This window comes from Patiria miniata, unplaced genomic scaffold (assembly GCF_015706575.1).
Source record: "Patiria miniata isolate m_02_andy unplaced genomic scaffold, ASM1570657v1 HiC_scaffold_1, whole genome shotgun sequence".
Lineage (NCBI taxonomy): Eukaryota > Metazoa > Echinodermata > Asteroidea > Valvatida > Asterinidae > Patiria > Patiria miniata.
In genome coordinates, this window is record NW_024037047.1 from 20,443,835 (window position 1) to 20,467,732 (window position 23,898).

A 23,898-nucleotide genomic window follows, 5' to 3' on the forward strand; every position below is an offset into this window, starting at 1 on the left:
ACAATAACGACAAAGTAGCTCATTATGAATTGTTCACTTATTAGCAATTTTTTTAAACAAAACTCACAAAGAAAATCAACAACATATCACAGTCAGCTACATTTTTTACACCTTTATTTATTCGATTTCACCTTTCCTTACTGAATACATGAAACATACATTATGTCTACAACTTACGACAAAAATCACATTTACGTTGGTCTACACAATTCATATTACAATTTTAAAGCATTTTTTTTTGTTATGCCATTCTTTACAGCATCGTTATTATGGTTTTCATTCAGTTGACAAAAGGAGGACGCCAAAGTAATAAAAGGTCAAATTGTATCATCAAATTTCTGACCGACCAAAATGTTTAGCTTTTGACAAAATTACCAGACATATTAAATGTTTCATAATGCCAGACTTTATCCCATTATTTACTTCTATTAAGATTATGATTTATGTTAACTGCATAATATGAATCTCAGTTTGAAATGTTTCTTCAACATAATTTTTTTTTTTAAATGAGAAAAATAAGTTTCAAAGGGGTATTAAATAAAGGATGCACAAAAATGTGTTCAACATCTGAATTGCCAGATTGCTTTTTTGGTTCGAGACAAAATTTTGGATAATTAGTGTTGGAGATGCACTAAAAGTTTAACATTCCGGCAAGGACAGCATGCGGCCATCTTGACTTGTTGGGGGTCCAGGTTGCTAGGCAACCCAAAAAAAGGGCCAATTGAAATTGATCTGGGTACTTTTTTTCCACTATTAAACTGAAAATATCCAAAATTAGTTTACTTTAACTACTTCCAAGCTACAATATTTGTTTTAAAAAAAAATCTGAAGTCGAATCCAACAATTTAATTCCTATTCAAAAAAAATATACTTCAGCTATAATAAAAATAAGCAAAAACAAATAGTGTACAGGGATTAAAATGAATAAACAAAATATATCATAATTGTTTTATTTTTACAGCATACAAAACATCACCATAGCAACATAGGACCCTGTATCACAACAAAACGTGGGGTAAATATACACAAATCTAAGCTTTCAGCAATTGTTTTAAATATTTTGTCTGGGTATTTCATACAAGAAAACAAATATTATTTCGCTTTATTTGTTTCTCACTGTTAGTATTTCACACATGCCAATTAATGCGTGCCTTTGCTATGAGCAAAACTGACCAATCAAACGACACATACTGGTGCCACAGACGGTGTGATAATACAGCTCTTTTGATTGGTCAGTGATACCAAGTACCAACCAATGACACGTCTTCAAGTAGAACTGAAGAGTTTACAGCTTGTGGAATATACCCAAGTTCTAAAATGCAGCATCCCTACATTTGTTCTATACTTAAGTTCTGAATACATACAACGGTGCAAGTATAGCTCCAAAAAAATTCTGTCATAAAAGTACAGTTACCATATTGTGGACAATTTTATTACAGTTAAATAGTCAAGTTTTTGCACAACGAGAAAAAGGGAACGTTCTCCATAAACACTGAAAGTACTGGAAAAATACAGCATGGGAGTTGACCATGCACCGAGTGTACAATGAGGGAGCAGCTATGTTTGATGCACAATAGGCTGGAGCCTACATTGTGGCGGCATTTAGTAATAGAGATCTTTATAATGCTCTATGGGAACTAGTCCAAGATGGCTCCTGTCTTTAAAAAAAACCCACACACTTGATCACAATGTCAACAGCAGTGGCCTCAGTGTACACGAGGCGTTTGCTTCTACCTTGACAAACTTGTGTGAACCAGTGAAATTGTTCCGATTTTTTTTTGGAAAGTGTGTGTTACCTACTCTGAATGGACAGTCGTTTAAATGTCGGACATGATGCTCAGGACCGCCTTCAACTTTCTTGCAGTTTGACAGAGTAGTACAGCAGTAGACTGTACGTGCAGAGTATAAAACAAATGCCTTAAAAATAACTTCAACATCAATTTAACTTCTTCTACTGTGAATGCAGAAAGTGTAAGCCCCAACTACTGTTAATTAGGACAATTTTCTCTGCTCCTAGTTTATTTGTTACCCCCCTGGATACAGCCTCCACATATAAAAAGTACAAAATATAACTTTTAAATAGTTTCACCTAAATACTGAACTTAGTATGCTACTTTTATGACGCCACCAAAACCACACACACAGTACAATCGTTCTAGTATATACATACAAAATCCTTTAAGAAGTCATGCACTTATTTCTAAAGACATTTAAAAAGAAAAACCTTCCGTCTAGTCACTACAACGTTTAGGATAAGTGTGGTTAAATACCAATCATTAAAACGACTACTGTCTTATAATAGTACATACTAAGTACTTTTTTTTTCCTTTCTAACAATTGCGCTTTTTTGTTTTGTTTTAAATGTACATTCGCTTTCAATACAACAAAACCAAAAGATTTCACTTTGTGCAGATTTTTTGTTTGAAAAGAAATTTGAGAAAATAAAAATTTAAAAAATAGCCGAGTCAAAAAGAATTCCAAATAAGACAAGACTGTGCAAAATGTGTTCTCTTCACAAACAAAACTATACAGTATTTCTATTTTTGTGACCGCGAACATCCCTGCTTTTTAGGAATGGATTTTCCCACTCAATCGGGTGTTACAGTGGACTCTCCCATTTAACTTCACAAGGAGGGATGACCAAATTCATTGACAATTAAAAGCAGCATTTTGCCACAAGCTTGAAAAAATCTACACGCAAAATTAAAGAGCCTCAAGATTTTCCTCAATGTAACAATAAAGAACGAACTTCAATGCCTCTAAAAAAAGAAAAATTATCAGAATGACTCAAAACAGTGAATATTCAAGTTTACAGCGCTAATCAATATGCAGAATATTTAAAACCATGATGCAGATTTTGAACAGCACAATTCACTCCGGTTATCGACGTCGGTTCTAAAAAATTACTAGGAAATGTTGATCAACTGACTTAATGTCAAAAGATCTGGAATCTTGAAAGTACATGTACTATACTCTTTGAACAAACATTTACAGGAATGATTAGATAAGTACAATGTTCCCCCTCCCTGTTAAGCATTTTAATGTCTTTAACCTGACACTGAATAAGCCATCTCCACTCTACCAGTTCCAAAAATGTATCCTCATAATTTCTGTTCTGCCTTCCGTAAAAACTACAATTGTGACTACTTCTTGATCTCGCAAAATGCATCAGTTTCAAAACATTGGCTTATTTTCAGATATGACACACTAGTAAGCTACATGTACAGAAATGCATTAACCTACAGTACCTGAAGAAACACACCTTCGTAAAACTCCGCTGCTCGTTAAAACTTTGAAAGACACGATCCTAATACACGTCACACTTTGTTTTGGACACATTTCTAGATGCACGCAGACGCTGCAGCTTTTTTTGTACAATGGCACCATACAAGGTGCCCTGCCTGAGAGCCTTATTAGCAAAGGAACACCGTCATACCGGCATCTTTTGTGAAGTACCTTTCAATTGGTCAATCCAAATTAGGACAGAGACCTTGAATTTTAAATGACCAATCACCAGCACTGATATCTGGGAGATGAATACATACTCACTTCTTTTAAAGACATTCTTCAGCTATACATGTATGCATAGCCTATATTTCATACAGTACAATTTAGTCATACAGTGCACGTCTCCAGAGGGCACGGTGTATCATGCAATTTCTATTTCAAAATCCTTTATTTATTTCACGACAGTGTTCCTTTGTCAATCTATAATCAAGACGAAGCCCTTTTTTAAAAATTTCTTCTTCAGTCGAGATCGAGGTAGAACAGCGAAAAAGAGTTCTTTGTGCCATTTTAAGGGAAGAAAAAAAGAAAAGAAGGGAAATTTCATACTGGTAGCCATGATTACAAAATGTTTCAGTAAGTCCTGACATCATTGTTGCCATGGCGATGGCCCCTCACTCAGGACAGGAAACGACTACACGTACATCAGATGACATGAATGAATTGATCCATGTGAAAGGGCCATTGATTTTATCCATGACACAGGGCCATCTAATAAAACCGTAACACCTTCCTCTTTTCTTTGTCCTCCCCAAAATGGCCGCCTACTTAAGCCAATTTTTTTTTTTTACAGAAACTTTGTCAACGACAATGAACATTTTACCACATGTCACAAATATTACCATATAAGTCAATACAGGTATAGAAAAAAGAGAACTTTCGTTCTTAAAATGCACAAAAAAAGACATCTTCTTTGCTTACACATTAGAGCATTTTCGCACCATTTGTCGCATTTCTTAATATGACACATTATAGTAACACGCATAGCAATTCTACCTACAAGGCAATTGGAGTTAATACTACAGGTTTTAAGGTCATTAAGTTCTAAAAGTTCGATCTATATTCAAATATTTTTATCACTTCATATTTTCCCCTACTATATTTTCCGGAACGATATTTACAGAGTCTCATTTCTTTTCTATTTCTAGCGTTTGTAAATCGGGGGGATGAATTAATTTACAAAACTAAAATGTGTACGTCACCTTTTTTTCCAATTCTCTCTCAAAATAAAACTATTTTGTTCAGATATCCCGTGATCCTGACCTGACGGTTTAAAAAAAAGCATGAAGCACGCCCTCTAGAGGTAATGGTGAGACAGGCACTCGTTTGAATAATATATCTCATTAAGTCTCACCTGTAACATGGCTTATCTACAAATACTTTAAAAATCTGACCTGTTAGTTTCTTTTTTTTTTTACATGGTTTCTACTTTGTTTTCCAACGGGTAACACAGACTTTACCACACGCCGTGATTTTTTTGTCTTACGTGATATGAAAATACTATCGTCAAACCACGTTCAGACCACATTTATGGGGCGGAATAAACGGGGGTGAAATGTCCTACCTGGAACTGTAAATTGCTAAAAAAGCTGGGAAGTTGTTTCCGTGTGTCCAACCGACTGGTCACACACGTTTTTTGTTTTTTTTTACGGGGGAAAAACTCTCAAGCCTATGAGCGTTTGTGTACACATTTTCAAACTGTTTACATCAAGATGCCTCTTGTTTCTTTCTACACGTTAAGCTAGCTGTTTTTTTTACACTGCCGAGTCGTTTACTAATCTTCGGAGTCGACGTTCCTGCAGACGCAGATGGCAAGGAGCATACAACACAGCTGCAAACGGAGAAAAAGAACCAGAGTAAATTCGCACCACATTTCAGACAAGGCAAGCCTACAAAAGGTGGTTCCAGAGCACACAAAATTCTGCTCGGAGCTAAGAGAACTCGTGAGTGAAGGAAAATCACTTAATCGTTCAAGTGCCCTGGCCTACACCGCGTTATGGGGAAGTTTTTCTTTGTTAGGGTAATTAGGACCGAGTTGTGGGGACTTTTTTCTGTCCCCACAGCATTTTCGGTCCCCAAAAATACGGCGTAGAGACGAGTGTATGTCCCCACAAATACAGAACAAGAACATGTGGGAAGTCGGTGAGATTCAAACCAACACCCTCCTACTTCCTAATGCATGTATGTTATCATCTAGACCACAGAACTTGCCATAGTACAGGGTGGGTCAAAAAAGCGAAACCAAAATGTCGGGACTTCTGTTTTAGGGAAGTTCTGCATGTAGCACTTCCAAAATCTAGGATATGAAAGCCCGTTTCATAAGCTTTCTTTTAGTACAAGAATCATTCAAAGCGCTCATGTACTTTTGAAGTTGCGGAATTTTAAACACAACCACCGTTTTAAAGTTCTGTCCACGGATCACAAAGAAGGTGTGCGTTCTTTCAGCAAAACGAAACGATTCACCAGATCCCTGAGTGATTTGTTTTTCGTTTTGCTGAAAGAACACTAACCTTCTGATAATCCGCGGACAGAACAATAAAACAGTGGTCGTGTTTAAAATTCCGTCACAAAAGTACACAAGTGATTTGAATGATTCTTGTACTAAAATATAGCTTATGAATTGGGCTTTCATATCCTAGATTTTGGAAGTGCTACATGCAGAACTTCATTAAAAATTTGGTCCCGACATTTGGGTTTCGCTTTTTTTTTACTCACCCTGTAGAACTGGTCAATACTTTGCTCTATGAAATACATCCCTGCAGGCCATACATGTACCAATATTACAGGCAAGATTTCATTTCGCCTCGCCTGTTACTTTGCCATCTGTCACCCACTACGCTGGCAAGTCACCCCACTCTGCGGGCAATCGCAGGTGATGAAGAAGGGAACAATCACCTTGTGATCAACTCGCAAACAATTTTTGAACACAGTAACTTTCCTACTTACATTTCTTTGTATTCGTGTAGTTAAACCGAAGGAAAAAATTGTTTTTCTCCCACTGTGAACACTCTGTCAACCCAATTTTTTTAATCATGATTTCCTTGAGTTTTCCTCTTCATTTTGTGACTGATAAACCTACCCCCCCTAAAAAAAAACCTGTTTTCAAGAGAAGAGGAAACCTAGTGTGGACCTATGCAAGTCCACACAGCATTCACGCTTCCTGCTTCCTGTGGACCTCTTTTATTCACAGGTCCCCAAAGAGTCTGCAAGGTTAGAACACCTACATTCGTTTATGGTGTAAATCGAGGATTTTCTATCGTTCCTCATCATCAATCCTTTGTTTATTTGCAACAGCCCACATAGGTTTTGTACACTTTTTCTAACCGAGGTCTTCCTCGATTTGACTCCTGTCCTCAATTAGGCCAAACAAAAAAAATATTCGGTCTCTGGTCAGACCAAAGTTCCGGAATTGACGCGGCGACGCGGCTTTTTTTTTTTTTTTTTGCTTTTTTCTTTTTTCTTCAAGCTTGGATTGTACAGACAAGGTGGAGTACTATTTTGCTTTTTTGGTGTCCTCATGTACATTGGTGTCCTCCATAATTTGCCTTGGTGCTTTCGATCATTTGCCTTGGTGCAATTTCCCATTCCTTGGTGCTCTTTGGTTAAAAAAAATTGAGGAGGTGCGGAAATAGAGGGCGCTGTTGGAGCTACCGCAGGACATTTTTGGGGAAAAAAAAAATCGACGTGCACGATTAAAATTGACGCGCGCGCTGACCAGAGACCGACTTATTTGTTTTTTTGGCCTTACATGTACTCGATGATGTTTCACATGCGTTTACTCAATGATGTTTCACATGCGTGTCCTCGATATACACCTTAAACAAACCCACCCACAAATACTGAAATTTGTATTCTTGTGGAGACATTTCTTTGTTCTCGTGTAGTAAAGTTTTCGAGTTTGAAAGTGAAGTTTCAAAATGCTCTTATTTTAACCACAAGTAATTTCCTTGGCTGAAATTCGGACTTAATATCCCTTTTCTAAAACTCTTCCATTTGCGACAGATCAACCCACCTTGGAAATTCCTAGTTTTTGAGTAAAATCCATATATCTATTTCGTGAAAATCTCGTGGAGACGTATTCATCTATAGAAATTGCCCTGTGGAGACATATACAATCTTTTGTTCCCTATTGTGTGCACGTCTCCAGAGGGCACGGTGTATCAGATCACACACACACATACACTGTTTGTGATTTCTAGTACAGCGGTGACTAACCCAAGCTGTGCAAAATTCCAAGCTTTTTTTGCGGGAGAAATGTAATGGTCTTACCTCGAAGAAAGCTACTCCTACCGCAGTTGCTCCAATGATGGTACCATAGTCTGAGATCAGCTTTTCAATTGCTGATTGGCATCCCTGTTGAAGAATCAAAAAGTGACCACATTCAACTTTTTTTTAACTCAGCAAACTGCCATATTCTCAATAAAAAAATGCAACACTCATCAAAAAGTTATATCTCAACATGTGCTTGACAAGATTCAATGATTTTTTTTACTTCGGGATAAACGTGGCATGTCTTAATGGTTGTGCGCGCATGGAGATATCTATTGTTACGTCACTGATTTAAGCAACTTTTTCCTCTGAGGTACATGTAGCTGTGCTTACTGCTTACAGTCTCCATGAAATAGACAGAGGCTCTGTTAGCAGAAAATTGTTTGCTTAGCAGCGCCATGATATTGGGCCCTGATGAGTAGGGACATTATGTGGATCAAAACATTCTCAGTTCCTACTGATTTCCGTTTTTTTTTAAAGGCGCCTGCTGTTCATTTCACAACTTTGCGAAATGGCGCAACTTCACCGGCGCAACAGTTTATTGCGTAAACTGCGCAACAGATTATTGCATAAGCTGCGCAACATTTCACAAAAGGCTTCATAGCGCGCAACAAATTGTGGTGCAACTTGCGCAATCAGTTTAGGTAGCGTAAGGTGTGGCGTAACGATTGAAAATTAACAATTTGACTAGCAAATCGTGATCGTCGCGGAGCCAATAATTGCACAACTTGTCAAGGTTGATACAAGACACTCACAGCTTTGTGTTAGAGGTAAATGCATTGCTATTTTACTCATGACAGAATTGTTAGAGTTGCCGCACGATTCCGAAGAAAGTCGGAATGGTGGGCGGAGGTGATTCAGCGTTATTATTCTCGTGCAAAATACAGGCATGCACCTTGGAAGAAACACAAAACAAGGAAACTCCTACGGTATCTTAACAAGACTTTGTACAGTGTTTTTCAATTTTTAATGGCCTGAGTGCGAAGTGAAAAACGGGGAAATCAGCTGATCCGAGGAATTGTTACATTGCCTGAAAATACTTAAATTATTTTAAAACGTTGCCCGGCTACGCCAAGTTTTGTGAAATTGATTGTACCATTATCGCTCAGCTGCGCAACAAGTTTGTTGCACAAGTGAAACGTATGTTGTGCAGTCGCACACTGTTTCGTGAAACTGGCTGCTGTGCATGAACTCAAAAAGTAGCTCACGCAACCCCAACTCATTTTGTTGGGTTGGTCCACTAAAATAAGCTTGACTACTGTGGGTCAAACATCAACTTTGATAACAATTGTTACTTACATTAGATCTCACAACGTTGTTGCTGCATTCCGAACTTGGACAGCAGGACTTCGGGTACGGTAAGTTGTCGTTAACGATGAATGTATTGCCTGCGTAATCTGCACTACCTTCCACCCCGCAGCACTCCAGCTGAAAGGGAAAGAGATGACTGCACGTCAAGACACCGGACTCGAAAGAAGGGTTCTAACCTTGCCCCACTCACAGCGTGCAATACGAAGATTCATTTCATATTTTAATTTCATTTTGTTCTTAACCCCTAATTGCTTAAAGGGAAGATACAACATTTGCACACATAAAAAAAACCGAAATGATCAATTTATCACGAAATATCTTACTGGATTGTTAAGGAATGACAGTCCAAAGCACCCTGTAAAATCGTGGCTCCTGGTGTGCTGACATTTTCAAGAAAACTTGTATTTTTCCCATGCTGGTCGGCCGACCAAAAGGTTGGTCGAACAAAATCGTTGGAAATTTATCTATTTTTGACTTGTATTGAATTTAGGACGGAACGATTTTGATTTTTTAACCAAAAAGGTATTTATGAACGGGAATAAATATGTGCTTAGCCGGTATTAAACACTATGTTTAAGACCAGTTGGAGTCTGGATGCTGATACTGTATTTGCCCATCCAGACTCCAACCGGTCTTAAACATAGTGTTTAAAACCGGCTAAGAACACATTGATACCATTAGTAATAGACACAAGTTAAGTCCCTCCGGTTCTTTTCAGAACCACACATACTCACAAAAGAGATTTATTCACATGGTGCTACCGCAAAACTTATCTTGTCTTAGTATCTTTCCACCATGCAAACCTTCAAATCAATCTCAGACACAAGTTCAAAATTTGTTTGGAGAAAAAAAAAGAAGAGAACTTTGTTGAATTTTGTTCGGACGTACTTTGGTTTGGATGAGGTCCCAGGCCGCTGTGGCGAACTCGTTGGTGGTGGTGTTGGTGTTGTTGTAGTTTGTCTTGAGGAAATCCCTGCTTTCATTGGTCAGATAATCAGTGATCTGACGCGTGTACAACGCGGCCAGAATGCCCGCTGCGATCTGGCCGGCAAACACGATGAACAGAAGCAAGAAATACTGCAAGAAGAAACAAACAATAATCGTTATAACAGGCCACGCTTGTGAGCAAACGAAGGTGACGTGCAAACCACTGCATTGTCTCTACAACAAGAAATAAAACCCGACTTAAAAAATTATGGAAATATGCTTCCAAAACAGGAGTCAATCACAGTGCCAGCTCAACCTCAATCCTGGCAAATCCTCCAACTGCCTCCGTGTAAAAATTGCATACCGCCTCAATCCTGCAAATTCCTCCGTTATTTCTTGAATGTGGTCCTTACACATTGTCTTATACCGGTATCTTTGGCCAGTGAGAAAGTTGTCCTGCTTTTTGGTTCACTTTCTTTGGACTCTGTCAACAAGCACCCCCTTCGGCCAAAGTTGAGAGAAAGTGACGGGAGGCAAGCGAGAGGGACTACTGAACGCATTGCAAACGGCGCCGGACGCTCACGCACAGGCACCACTAGTTTGTGTTCATGCAGAACAAAATAACTCAGGCACAGTTTGCGCCATACACGCGCGAACCAGCGCGTACATGGCCTGACTCCCCCACTCCTCGCGAGAAGTGACACAGCGCCATCTACTGTCCATGCAGGGGATCCTAAAGGCTCCGTGCGCCAACAAGAGAGGGTGCTCATTTACCACCATTGAAAGCCCCGTGGCAGGGACGCACCACATGCGCATGCTGGTTTGAACGCGTACGCCACAAAGTATATGCACAAATAATTGTATACTGAATGTGCGCAAAGCCAAAGCGTCTTCGCGCGAGTGTCGGGCGTCGTCGGCAATGCGTTCGAATGTCTCTCCCAGTGGTCTCCCCCAACTCTCCTTTCCTTACCGTTGAGGGGGTACTTGCTCACGGAGCGGATTTCTACCTACCAGAACCAGCAGACACTTGCTCTCGCACAGCGCCCCGAAGCAGCCGCAGACGGCGACGAGGAACACGAAGCCGCCGGCCGCGATGATGATGTAAACGGCGCTCCGCAACAGCTGGCTGTTCAGCAGGTTGGCCACATCGTCGATGGGGATAAAGTCAACGGCTCCAAACTTGATGAGAAGACCTGTGGCAATCAGGCCTAGACCACATAGCTATTGGAAGGGGAGAAAAATGGAACCAAGCGGAAAATGGATGTTAGCTTTTCCACACCTTTAACCACAACTCTTTATTAACCCCAACCATTCTATAAAATGCAACAGAAAGCAACAAAGGTGAAAAGTTGTTGCATACTGTTGCATTTAGCAGGCAACTTACATGTAAGTCCCTGTGCTCTGTTGCATTGGTTGCATTTACCAGGGTAATTGCTCATAGTGCCAAGGCGATATAGTACAACAGAATCCCTTGCTGCATTTGGTTGCATTTAGCAGGGTAACTGCTTGGTGCCAAGGCTGGCATGCACTGGGTTTACTGCACAATGCAACAGAATCCACTGTGGCATTTTGTTGCATTTAGCAGGGTAACTGTTCATAGTGCCAAGGCGATACAACATAATCCACTGTTGCATTTGGTTGCATTTAGCAGGGTAACTGTTCATAGTGCCAAGGTAATACAACAGAATCCACTTTTGCATTTGGTTGCATTTAGCAGGGTAACTGTTCATAGTGCCAAGGCGATACAACAGAATCCACTGTTGCAATTTGTTGCATTTAGCAGGGTGACTGCTTGGTGCCAAGGCTGGCATGCACTTGGTTCACTGCACAATGCAACAGAATCCACTGTTGCAATTTGTTGCATTTAGCATGGTTCTCATTTCAGCCAAGTTGTATTTTGTTGCATTTGGCAGGGTGCCTAGAGCAAACCTGTTGGGGTTAGGGTTTGTCAAAACCCCACCCCACCCAGCTCTGTCGAGCCCCCCCCCCCCCCCCCCCCCCCCCCCTATTGATTTTTGGAGGCCAAGTGTCCGGAGAAAAAACTTGTCTACATTTCAGAATTGTTTGCTGATGAACCCCCCCCCCCCCCCTTCCGCCAAAAATCCTAAATCCGCCCCTGGTTTCCAGCTTCAAAGCATCACGATGGTGCAGTGAACATGCAACACATACAAGTACAGGAATTATAGTGAACAGGAATCTAAACTGAAAGACGGCTACAGGCAATTATTACGCATCATCACGCATGGGTTGTGCAGGATTCAATGGCTTTCCATAATTGTTTTCAAGGAATATCAACTTTCTATGACTCCATGTAAAACAACAAAATTCCATAAGTTTTGCACGACTTTCCGTGAGTTTTAAATGCCAGGACTTTCCAGGATTTTGTTCATGACAATTGACAGTGGGAACCGCCCAAAACAGCCCTATACAAAAATGTACCTACCGTACATGTACACGTACCGGTATGTATTACTCCCTATACTGCCCAAAACTTCCCAAGCATGGATTTTGATTCTCAGGGGAATATTGTTGATGTACCTTAATGTGGTGTGGCCCCCAACGTGGCGCACTTTGATTTTTCGCCTGTAGCGCCTAGCTAGAGAAATAGTTTTAACTGAAATTTCACAGAAAGTGACATTTCATCAAGTTCTAAACACTCCTGTTCATAAATCGCGATTTTATTTACCCGTAACAAAGTTAGAAGAAAATTTATTTTGGCGTGATTTTCCGATTTTATTTTCAATTGCAAAGTGAACCCTTTGAAAATGCCCCGAAAAATAAGAAAATAATTTTCTGACAAACATCTGGCTGGGTATGTACCGGGTAAGTACAGATAATAATTATTTATCAAAATTTATCAAGTTTACAGAAATTCTTAAATCTTAATTTGGAATTTTCCGAGATTTATTCAAGTGCGCCACGTTAGGGAACACTCCGCCAATTTGTGCCCAATTTCCGGACGCCACCATTTTTGAATTTCGGATTAAATTTTATGAAACCGAAATTGTTCACAGACGACAGAGGTTAAATAGCAAGCATTAATAAGGTAAAAGTACTAGTATTTACTGCATGAATTTGAGGTTTGTCAACAAAGAGGTTTCTCAACACTACACGAGGAAAGTCGGGTAAGCTTCGAAGTGCGCCACGTTAGGGAACACGACTATACACTTGATGTTATACAATTTATATCAGGTGTTAAAGGGTTAAAGGTGTCTCGAATCTCAAAACGTTCAGAATTTGACATTTTTTCCTGAACCCATGTTCACAATGGGAAATGATGCTGTTTTCACTGCCATTTTCTGGCGCCAACAAGTTTTCGTTTTGTTGTCTACAACAAAATTCATTTGCAATCACACACTTACTGCCACAATGAAGTTGATCACAAAAAGGAGAAATTTGATGCATTTGGCTCCACACCCTTCCATTGTCATTTAGGCAAGCTGGCTTCTGGGCCGCGTCGGGAAAAAACACCGAAGAAATTCTGCAATGAAACCAAAAAAAAAGAACAATCCAGAAACATAAATTTTTACCACCATGATGATACAATGAAGTGTACTGATTTGAACCAGTTTCGAAACGAAATTACAAAAACAGTGCGATCATCGATCATAAAAAGTTGCAAGGGCAAACTTGGAATTTGTTTACTGAGAAAAAGGCAGAAATACAAATGCCAGAAGAGTATTGTTCCTTGAATTTTAAACAAGCTTTCCCTCCAAAATCCGAACTTGTTTTTCCAATTCTGATCACCAAGAGCCAACAGCAAACACATGTACCTGTTTTGCCCATAGAAAATTTCTTGCAATTCTGACAGAATTTACTGACTGTTTTCTGAAATTTGTAGAGCACCCTACATGTACAACTGTACACCGTAAAACAGTTGGGCAAAATGGGTTTGACAATTCGACCAATGCTGGTCGAATTATCAACTGCCTACACTTTTGGGCAAATTCTTCCCAATAGTTTTGACAGGTTTTACCCAATGCAACCCAATATGAGGTAATTTCATACCAATGCTGGGTAAATTACATTGCCCAACAGTGTTTTATCCAACCTTTTACAGTGTACCAGTACTGGTAGATCAAGAAATAAGAATGCTACTGGTATGTGAAGTCATCTTCCAATAAACATAATTCACTTTTCTACTGTGAGAGAGCTACATGTACAAGTTGTGTATACTCAACTTTTATGTCATTGTTCCTTAACAAAAAGACAGGCGATTCAGGACTGCACATGGAGATGTACTCGAAAATGTACATTTTACAGGAAAAAAATCAGTTCAATTGTACACTGTAGGGGAGACGGGGGTTAGTTGGAACGATTTTCACAAAAACCTATCCATAACACAAACAGGTTTTCTTCAAGAAACAACAACTACATGTATGCCAATTTATTCATACACATGTGTGTTGCAAATGTAGCATATAAACTTCTCAGAATTGTTGATGGTTATTTAAAAAATCCATCTTGATCACAACTATGACATGCGTTCCAACTAACCCCTCCTATGGGGTTAGTTGGAACATGGTATGGGGTAAGTTGGAACTTGGTATGCTGTTAATCTGAAAGTATACTACAATTACTTAAAAACTGCATTTATATTTGAGTTTCAAATAAAATAATTGTTCCAAGCACTGGTGATGCTCCTCACATTTTTTTTAATTAACAAACTGGCAAGAAATGGCACAAACAGCACCAAGACAAAAAAACACAGGAAAATTGCGAGGCAAGAGTCAGCTACAAGCCTGATCATAAAAAGAAAACATCAAAATGGGAAATTTAACTCCCAAAAATAACATGAAAAGCTTGCATAAAATTGAGGTAAGGTCAACGTGACCTGTCTATGTGCTTTCAAAATTGTTTGCTAAGTCAGAATATTTCCTCAATTATCATCATTATGTTCCAACTAGCCCCCATCAAAATGTTCCAACTAGCCCCAGTGGCCCATGTGACATTTGTTTGCTCACTCTACAAAACAGGGGCTCCAATAACATATCTTTTAACCTTATTTTGTAGCTTAGTACTCGAGCATATAATACCCCCAAACTAGTCACTGTTATCTATAAACATCATTAAGAAAGTACACATTTTTTGAATGGTGAAAAAATTACTCAAAAGGTGAAAAAACAAACTTATCTTTCCCACTTGAGCACTATTGTTGCAGTGTAACTGCAGGCAATATGGTGGATGGCTGTTGCTAAGGGACATCTCTTGAGGGCAACATTTTATAAAATTTAATTAAGATGATCAAGAAAAATTCATTGTTTCAACTAACCCCGTGTTCCAACTAACCCCCATCTCCCCTACCAATCATTCTTACATATAAATACATTGTATACATATGTACATACCAGTACTTTATGTAGTACATTTACTGAAAGAGCAATGCACATGATACATGTACAGTATGTGTACATGTAACGCACAAAATCATAACCAAAAGAAATTCCAACTTACACTTTTTCTAACTTCAAAAATCCAGAAGGGTGAACTGATCGATCAGCATCGACACACAGTAAATCCTTACCAAAATGTTGCTAACACTATTCTTTTCCTGCAATTCAGTCAGCAGATGGACGACCAAAATAGCACAGATGCTCCACAAATTTTACGAGAAAGCAAAGTGACAGTCAGGCGAACTGAAACTGAATGGGGCTTCAACTTTCACCACACCCTCTGTACACTATTCGGTGGTCACATGCGAGTGAGCATGGGACGACCCGCAGTACGTTGTGTACAGGTAACACCTACATACTTAAACATGCGCGCTTACGTTGTGCCTACACTGAATCTGGCCAGACAAATTAAATCCATGTTTGTCACAAATTTAAACTAGTGACTTTTTTTTCACTAGCATTTTGTCATTCCGACGATGTACCCAAATTGACCTGTATTTAAGTAACAGCCATTTTTTTTTCGGAAACACTATCCGAACTTAAACTAAAATGCCGCACTTAAGGATTTTTTGTTTGATTGTGTTTGGGCATCTAAAACATGTCCATGTTTTATTGTATAATTTAATGGGTATTCATCAGAATGGTAAATGATCAGTGGTGTACAGCTGAATTTTGTGATCTTCATATTAAAATAGACGTGCCGGTAACTTGGGAATAGAGTATGCAAAGTACCGGTACGTGAAATTTTCAGTTACTTGTCAATGACAAGTACATGTACGGTACTTTACACTTGTGTTTTTTGTTTTTGTTTTTTTATTTTTCCTAAATTTGATCACTTTCTTTTTGACTCACCCCTTACATGTTCGGTAGGCTCTAATTACACATGGGCATGCGTACATATATTCACAAAAACACTCAATAGTGGTTTTCATACCGGTATGTAGACTTCAATACAAGCGTCTATAATGAAAAAAGGGCATCTACATGTATCTTCTTGGTTCAAATTAAAGTCATTCACTACTCTGAAATGTGTCCAAATGAAGAATGGAAATTTTACATGAATTGTGGACCGTACCCAAGATTTTGGACCAACATGGCCCGCCTACAATGGCATTCCAGCGCCATTGTTAGGTCATGAACAGTACTGCCTGTGCAAATCACTGCTGACCGAACAATCTGTATACACACACATTGCCTCCCAAAAAAGAGCTAGACCTTTCTTTTTGTTTAGGGTGAGGGTTGTAACAATGGGGTCCTTTTCAAAGTGGGTTGAGTTTGAGTATTAGTCATCATGCTCAGTCAGGGTGCATTGCTCAATGCACTGGGCTGGGCCCTTCCAAACTTCATTGACTGACGCAAAGTTTGGTGACACTTTGGAAAATTCCAAAAGCATGAAAAGTTTCTCTTTCTATAAATGACACCCATAAGCACAATACAAGGGGTGTTACTTCTCTCCCCAGAAAGATGAAATCATCCTGGAAACAAAATTTGGCGTGAATTCAAATTTTGATGGGAACTTAGGGTCTAAATTTTAATATTTTGGATTTTATCATTCATTGCTGCACTGCTGCAAGCACTATACATGTACATGTAGTATACTGGTACATTACAATATAGCACTAATACTACTACACTGTATTACATTGTATCTATTCCCAATCATCACTGGATGAATTTAACCACACAGTGTTGTTCAGTTTGGGGCAGTATAGAATTGTTACTATTATATTACTATTACGTGTATATTTAAAACTACTAGTAGGCTACAGCCTGTCTAAAAACAAATGGTACAATCGAAAACGATTTTTTTTTTTCAATATTAAATCTCAACATAAGTAAGTCGTTTTGGGCATCACATTAAAGAAAAAAGACCAGGCTTTCCAATACTTTTTGTTTCATTTGCTTTTGTCAATCCAGAGATAACTCCACTTTACTGCGGAACACAAAAATCGAGTTTGTGCCACTTTCTGGTGTGAGCTTCAAGACAGCATGGCACAGTACTCGAAACAACTCTGCCCATGCATAAAAGTGGCACAAAATCGATTTTGGTGTATCGCACTAAATTGATTATATCTCTGAATTGACAAAAGCAACAGGCAGGCAGGAGTAACAGGCAGGGCACTCTGGAGGCAGTACAGGAACTGCATTTGCACATTTTCTTAGAAATCCGCAAATTTATAAGACACTGTTTTTCCCAGGCCGAGTTTTAGATAAAATCCTCAGGGAAATACATGTAATACTAGGCTTTTGATAAGCTGGCTGTTGAGATGTGTTACGCACCAGGTGTGACAGTGCAGAGGCTAAGATGCGGAACGGGGGAATTCTGGCTTTCTGGATGATTAAGATCTGGGATGGAACGAGTGATGGATGGCTCAATTCAGGAAATGTTTGAAAACAACATCGCGGACGTTGCGATCTTTGGCTTAATGTGTCTTGCCTACCTGTACCTCTGATGTCATACCAAATCATTTCTCATTTTAGTTTAAAAAGATAAAGTTACCGGTTCTGAAACGCGTTATACATGTACTTCCAAATTGACTGACTTGGGCCTGTAATAAACAGCAAATTTTTAAATTACGTGGTAGGAGCACTGAGGCTCAGATTATATTTTTATTACTTTTAGATTAAAGAGGTTGTGGAATGCTCGAAGACATTTCTGTCATTTTTCGGGTATATGTAGCCTAAGGTGTGATGAAATGAAAACGACTATTGTGTCTGTCATGAAATGAGTACAAAAGGTACTTTTGAGAGCTGTTTTTCAGGTCTTGTTTCGACCCGAACGTGCAATTTGTGTAAAAGTCGTCGTTGCAGGCAGCAAACAAAACATAGTAAATCATGACGTAATAAACAGGACTCGTTTATACTACGCTGCATCGGGAGTCCTGTTTATTACGTCACGATTCACTATGTTTTGTTTGCTGCCCCCAATGACGACTTTTACACAAATTGCACGTTCGGGTCGAAACAGGACCTGAAAAACAGCTATCAAAAGTACCTTTTGTACTCATTTCATGACAGACACAATAGTCGTTTTTATTTCATCACACCTTGGGCTACATATAGCCGAAAAATGACGGAAATGTCTTCGAGCATTCCACAACCTCTTTACTTCATTATGAAAATATTAACAGACTAACAGACACACATGTAAAATTCTTTCCTTTGGGGATATTAAAGTTAATGCCTTAAAATATTTATAAGACATTTCGTGACTGTCATGCACTAATGGTTTCAAACAGCCCGTGCAAGTTTGTAATATTACTATGCAAATTGCCTGATAATATTCATCACATTTACATACAAGTACGGTACATACGTGTACATGTACAACTAAACCACACCCCTTTTACATGTACAATACGCATAGTACATACGTAATGGCCTAATGTCCATGTACACGTACATAAAGGCACTTTCTTCAAATTACGATAAATTTAGATTAAACAGGTCATGCAAAACAAGCGAAAATAGACAAACAATTTCTCAGTGACTACATGTACCGGTACATGTAATTTGCAGCTTATTTCATACAGCAAAAGCACACATTGTACACATGTACAGTGTGTACATGTACATGTAGATGTACGGTACATGTACAAAAATGTACACGTAGGTACCGGTATATTTGGAGAAATTCTGGATAGCAAAAAAAACCTAGCCTCATATGCAATGCGAATTACATACAGAGCTGATACAAGGGAATTATTCACTGTACATGTATAATTTACAGCCTACAGGTTTTTCGCACTTCTTTGCAAATTTCAAATTATGAAAAACTCAGACTAGAGAGCATTCAGGTATGGCACACATGTATGATGTAGACCTACATGTTAATGTACAATGTACGTGCCTCTTACTGCATAAATGTACAACTGAATTGACATTGTGCCTAAGGCACTAGGGGAGCACAGCCAAGTTAAAGGGAATAAACAACATTTGCAAACATCGAAAAATAAAACTATCAAGTTTTCATGAAATACCTTACTAGGATGTTGGTAAATGACAGTCTAAAGCATCCTGTAAAATTCTGGCACCTGGTGTGAAGTCATTTTCAAGAAAATGGTATTTTATGTATACATTTCCAACAGTGGTCGGCCGACCACCGTTGGAAAAACCTAACTATTTTTCAACTACTGCTCCAAATGTACCATTTTTTTCCAGCCCAAATTCTGTTTGCTATTGGTTACATGTTCATGAACGGATGCAGGCCAGCTACACTGGTTCCCTTACCTTACAATTTTCCGGCATCTATATATTAATCCATTTTATCCTTAGTGGAGTCAGGGAACCAGACTACTTGAACATTTTTGTTTTTCTTGTTTTTTTCAGCATTTTCGAACATACAACTTGAAACATGTCAGTGTAACAATATTTGATCTATTATACTAACCCCTCAAATAGTTCATTTCTGAAAATTACAGCAAAAGCCAATGATGTACATTCCCTTTAATATAAAAGCCTTTATGCGTGACTAACTTATTTTCACATGCATTGATGAATCTCACTTTACTACCTTCATCAGTACTTTTTTATTTTGAAATGATTAATTAATGCATTAGTCTGTGGCATTTACGATTAGTTAGAGATTAAGAGTGCAAGGCTGATGAAATTGTGCTGACTTTATGTGCTGGTATCAGATCGTGTGGAATTAATCACTAAAAAGAAAAAAAGTGCTTAAAATACACAATGTATAGCTCAGCTTATAAGTTAATGACATAAAACAGTGGTACTGGTACATGGATGAATCTTTAAAAATATTAACTTTAAAGGTAATATTAAACAGTTGCAAACATCAAAAACAGAGTTAACATGTACCGGTATTATGAAATACCTTACCGGTGCTTGACTGTAAAAATAGTCTCAAGCATCCTGTGAATTCATGGCGCCTGGTGTGCTATCATTTTCGAGAAAAGTAGAATTGTTTATCAATTTCCAACGATGGTCGGCCGACCATCATTGAAAAAACCCTACTTTTTCAAACACTGCCCCCAATTTGCACAATGTACCAATTTAGCTAGTCCAAATTTTATTTGCAATCAGTTACATATATCCGTTAAGGAGTGCAAGCCAGCTAGTCTGCTTCCCTGACCTGAAAATTCCCCGACGTTTATAAATCGCTCTGTTGCATCTGAAGTAGGGTCAGGGAACCAGACTACAAGTACAGAATTTTTTTCTTGCTTTCTCCAGTGTCTATTAACACAAAAGTGCCCAGGAAATTTTGCTAGGATGTAACCTCAATCCTGCTAAATCCTCCTTTGTTTCTTGAATGTGGTCCTTGGAGGGGTGACCACTGCCTCAATCCTGCAAAATCCTCCAGCAATCACTGTCAATATGTTGAGGCAGAGCCATATGACATCGTGGAGCAGTGCGGAGGATTTCAAGTAGAATATAGGCCAAGATTTATGCACGGCTAGCTAGCTGAGCATAAACAACACAAGGTCCGGCTAGTAAGAGTAAGACCTTGACAAAGTGCATCTGCCGAAATCAGCCACACACTTTTGCCGAGTAAAGCCTCAATCCTGCAAAATATCCTCCATTTTGCCAAAAATATTTTGGAGGATTTGGGAAGGTTAGGATTAAACTGGTCAGTACAATAGAATTTGCTAGTAACCCTGAAATCCATCCATTTCTGAAAATTACAGCAAAAGCTAACCTATAAAACAAAATTTACTGTCAACACTAGTATTTGTTAAAAAATTCTCCAATTTGTTTTGCCCAAACTCACTATGAATTTTCAAACAGGTTTCAGATGAACTAATTTTTTTTTTTTAAAACTGCTCTTTTTTTTTCTTTCTCGACTCGCAGACAAGAGAGAACAGAGACACAATATCCCCACCTGTGCAAGCCGTCCCCCTCGTGAGCCCCCCGGCTGCCATGGCAACCTGTTGTTTCCATGGTGATGCAGCCAGGGTCGCATCTTTGGAATAAAATTACAATGAGGGACGCAGGAAACATGAGGAGCCTAAATTGCATGCACATTTCTGCCTACACTGAGCACTTAAATGCACGTGTCCACTGTATGCAGGCTGATGATAGGACATTATGTATAGCAATTTCATTAATTACGTCAATATTTTTTAATAGATACAGTATCGGTATCTGTCTGTGATTATTATCGAGTGCACCCCGAAAATTAGATTTTGTTTAAATTGCTTTTATCCTTGCGTACACATGGACATGTACAATAGATATTCACTTTCAATTTAGATACGCACGGTACAAGTACATGTACGTGTGTACATCTTCAAGTACAACATGTACATGATGTACTTGTAAAACTACCGTAATTAACATACAATTACACTGCACTGGTTCTACAGGCCTGTATCAATTATTCAAATTGTCCACAATGAGTCATTGACCTCCATTGGCTATTGGTCGCAGACCTCATTTGCATGAGCACCGGGATTGGCCAATGGGCAATAAAGTGAAGAATTCTACATACAGGAACCGGTAAATACCGGTACCGGTACATACCGTACAGTATACATGTATAAAATGAATTCCATATTTTGTATTTTAAACACACCCGACATATGAACTTTTTAAAATACCGGTACTGGTACATGTACATGTGCATTAACTGTACTCTTGCAAATATGTACATGTACCCATGTACGTACATGTACATGTATACATGTTCGGTACGGTACATGTGTACATGTACACTGAATTTATTGAAAATACATTTTTTCAGGTGTTGTAGTACATGTACATGTATACATCAATAAAGATTGTTGTTTTGTTTTGTTTTTTCTTTTATAAAACTTTCAAAATAAAAGGGGATACTAGATTCTATAAATACTTTTCTTTCAAAATAGACAATTGTATTCAATACCAGTACCCGTATGTGTGCACTATACACACGTATGTACCGGTACCTGCAGCTTTAAGAAATTTGATCCTTTTAGATTTATTACTGTCATACGCGTGAGCTTTTAATGACACAGAAAGCCTCCAATAAAACCACCCTGGCAGCCTTAGGAGCAAATGAAACAGATGTTCAATAAAAAACAGTTGACCCAAGATCAATAAATCATTAGGAAATTGCATTCATTAAAAAAAACACAATCACATAACTGCCTTGAACTTAATTTATTGTATGACCATTCAATGTAGTGTAGGCATCAAAAGCCTATTCACATGATGTCAAAAAAAAAAAACTCACAAGGCTTGAGAAAAAATCTCATGCTTGAGAATTCTACAAACAAATGCCATTCTGCGAAAGGACGCCAATCCCTCATGAAACATCATCACTAATTTAATCTCAAGTCTTGAGATATTTGTTGACTGTCTGATGGTTGTGTGAAAGTATGTACGTATACAAACAATCCATGGTAAGAACATGAAGAACGTGATTCAGGGTTTCAAAATTTCCGATTGTAAAATTCACTCTAAAATAAATTTGAGCCCATGATGCAGATTGTATAAACATGTATGTATTTCAAGTTTTCAGAAAAAATCAAAACCGAAACATTAGTGAAAGCATTTGAGATCCTGTAAAATTCATTTTTAAACCATTTACCGTATGCAGAAAAGTTTCTACTTAAATAAATAATTTAATCCAGATACATACATATACATATACAAGTATGTATCTCGATTTTCCAGCAGAAAACTGTGCCTCATCAACAACTACTGTAAGTTTGGAAAAGGGAAATCTGCCCACTGTCTCGGAAATGTTTCTGAATTGTACACATACGTGTATATGTTGGTACTCTAATTACGTTTTCCACAATGTACCAGGAAATCCGGTATGTACATGTGTAGGTTTTAGTAGAAACATTAAAATGTAGTTTTATTTCACTCATTACTCTACAATTTACATTATTTTGTACGTGTTGCAATTTGAGAATTTTTTTCCGGTACGTTGCTTCTTTGTGGATCTTAGTGCCGTGTATTGCATTAATAACAGTCAATCCTGTTTGTATCATTTCTAGGGTTACATGCACAGTAAGTACAGGAATTGGGTTCCTGATTGCAAAAAACATGGGTACAATACGGTACCTGTTAAAGAAACCCAACCTAAAAATGTAAATCTCGGATGTTACTTTTCACATTGTTCATATGGGGCCGCACGATAATACTGGTACTACCGGCACCACATCGGTGCGTCAATACAGCAAAATACATTTGTGTGGAGTGAGCATGAATCTGTTTTGTTTTCCATTCCCCATAAATGACATTCAAAACCTTTCTTTTTCATTGTTTGTGACGTACATGTTACAATAATCTGGAACCTGTTCCTGAAATCAGCGGTCGGGCACTTCATGACATCAGCGGTTGGGTACTAACCGCTTCAATACAAATCCGCAACCGTGCCATTCAATTACAACAGATTAAATTGAAGATGTACCGGTTAGAAACAGGTTAAAACTTGTACAACGAGGCAGTCCCTGAAATAGTGCGTTCCTTGGAATACGTCCACTTAGGTTCTATGAACTCAACATGACCTACAATGTACATAGGGCCTACATTGCGTGTCGGTGAATGACATGAATGTTGGCTTGAGCTAAACATGAACTGGAGCAACTGTTCCAGAGACGAATTCTTTTGTATTACAATACACAATGTAATTGTATGCACGCATACCGCATACCGGTACATGCACAATGTACACATTTGTACAAAATTCTCGCAATAACACAAAAAATGCCCAGTTTTTAAAGGATACTGGTAGTTGCGTGGATGTTTATATCCAACTTTTAAATCT

General features: G+C 38.5%; 1 protein-coding gene across 3 annotated transcripts in view; it reads right to left on the minus strand.

The window, feature by feature from the left end:
- Nucleotides 1-97: 97 nt before the first annotated feature.
- The window catches only part of LOC119725222 (tetraspanin-18-like), a 39,409-nt gene continuing 15,608 nt past the window's right edge, over nt 98-23,898 (minus strand). Inside the window, exons 1-7 of one of the 3 annotated variants that reach the window (XM_038196589.1) lie at nt 15,317-15,495; nt 13,155-13,273; nt 10,804-11,013; nt 9,754-9,942; nt 8,854-8,982; nt 7,555-7,638; nt 98-5,116 (exon numbers count right to left, since the gene is read on the minus strand). In XM_038196589.1, the coding sequence (XP_038052517.1) occupies nt 5,060-5,116; nt 7,555-7,638; nt 8,854-8,982; nt 9,754-9,942; nt 10,804-11,013; nt 13,155-13,223 (738 nt within the window). In that variant the 5' untranslated portion in view covers nt 13,224-13,273; nt 15,317-15,495 and the 3' untranslated portion in view covers nt 98-5,059. Of the gene's footprint in view, nt 5,117-7,554; nt 7,639-8,853; nt 8,983-9,753; nt 9,943-10,803; nt 11,014-13,154; nt 13,274-15,246; nt 15,496-23,898 lie in introns of those variants that run through there. The other 2 variants (XM_038196584.1, XM_038196581.1) reach the window with 2 other exon arrangements.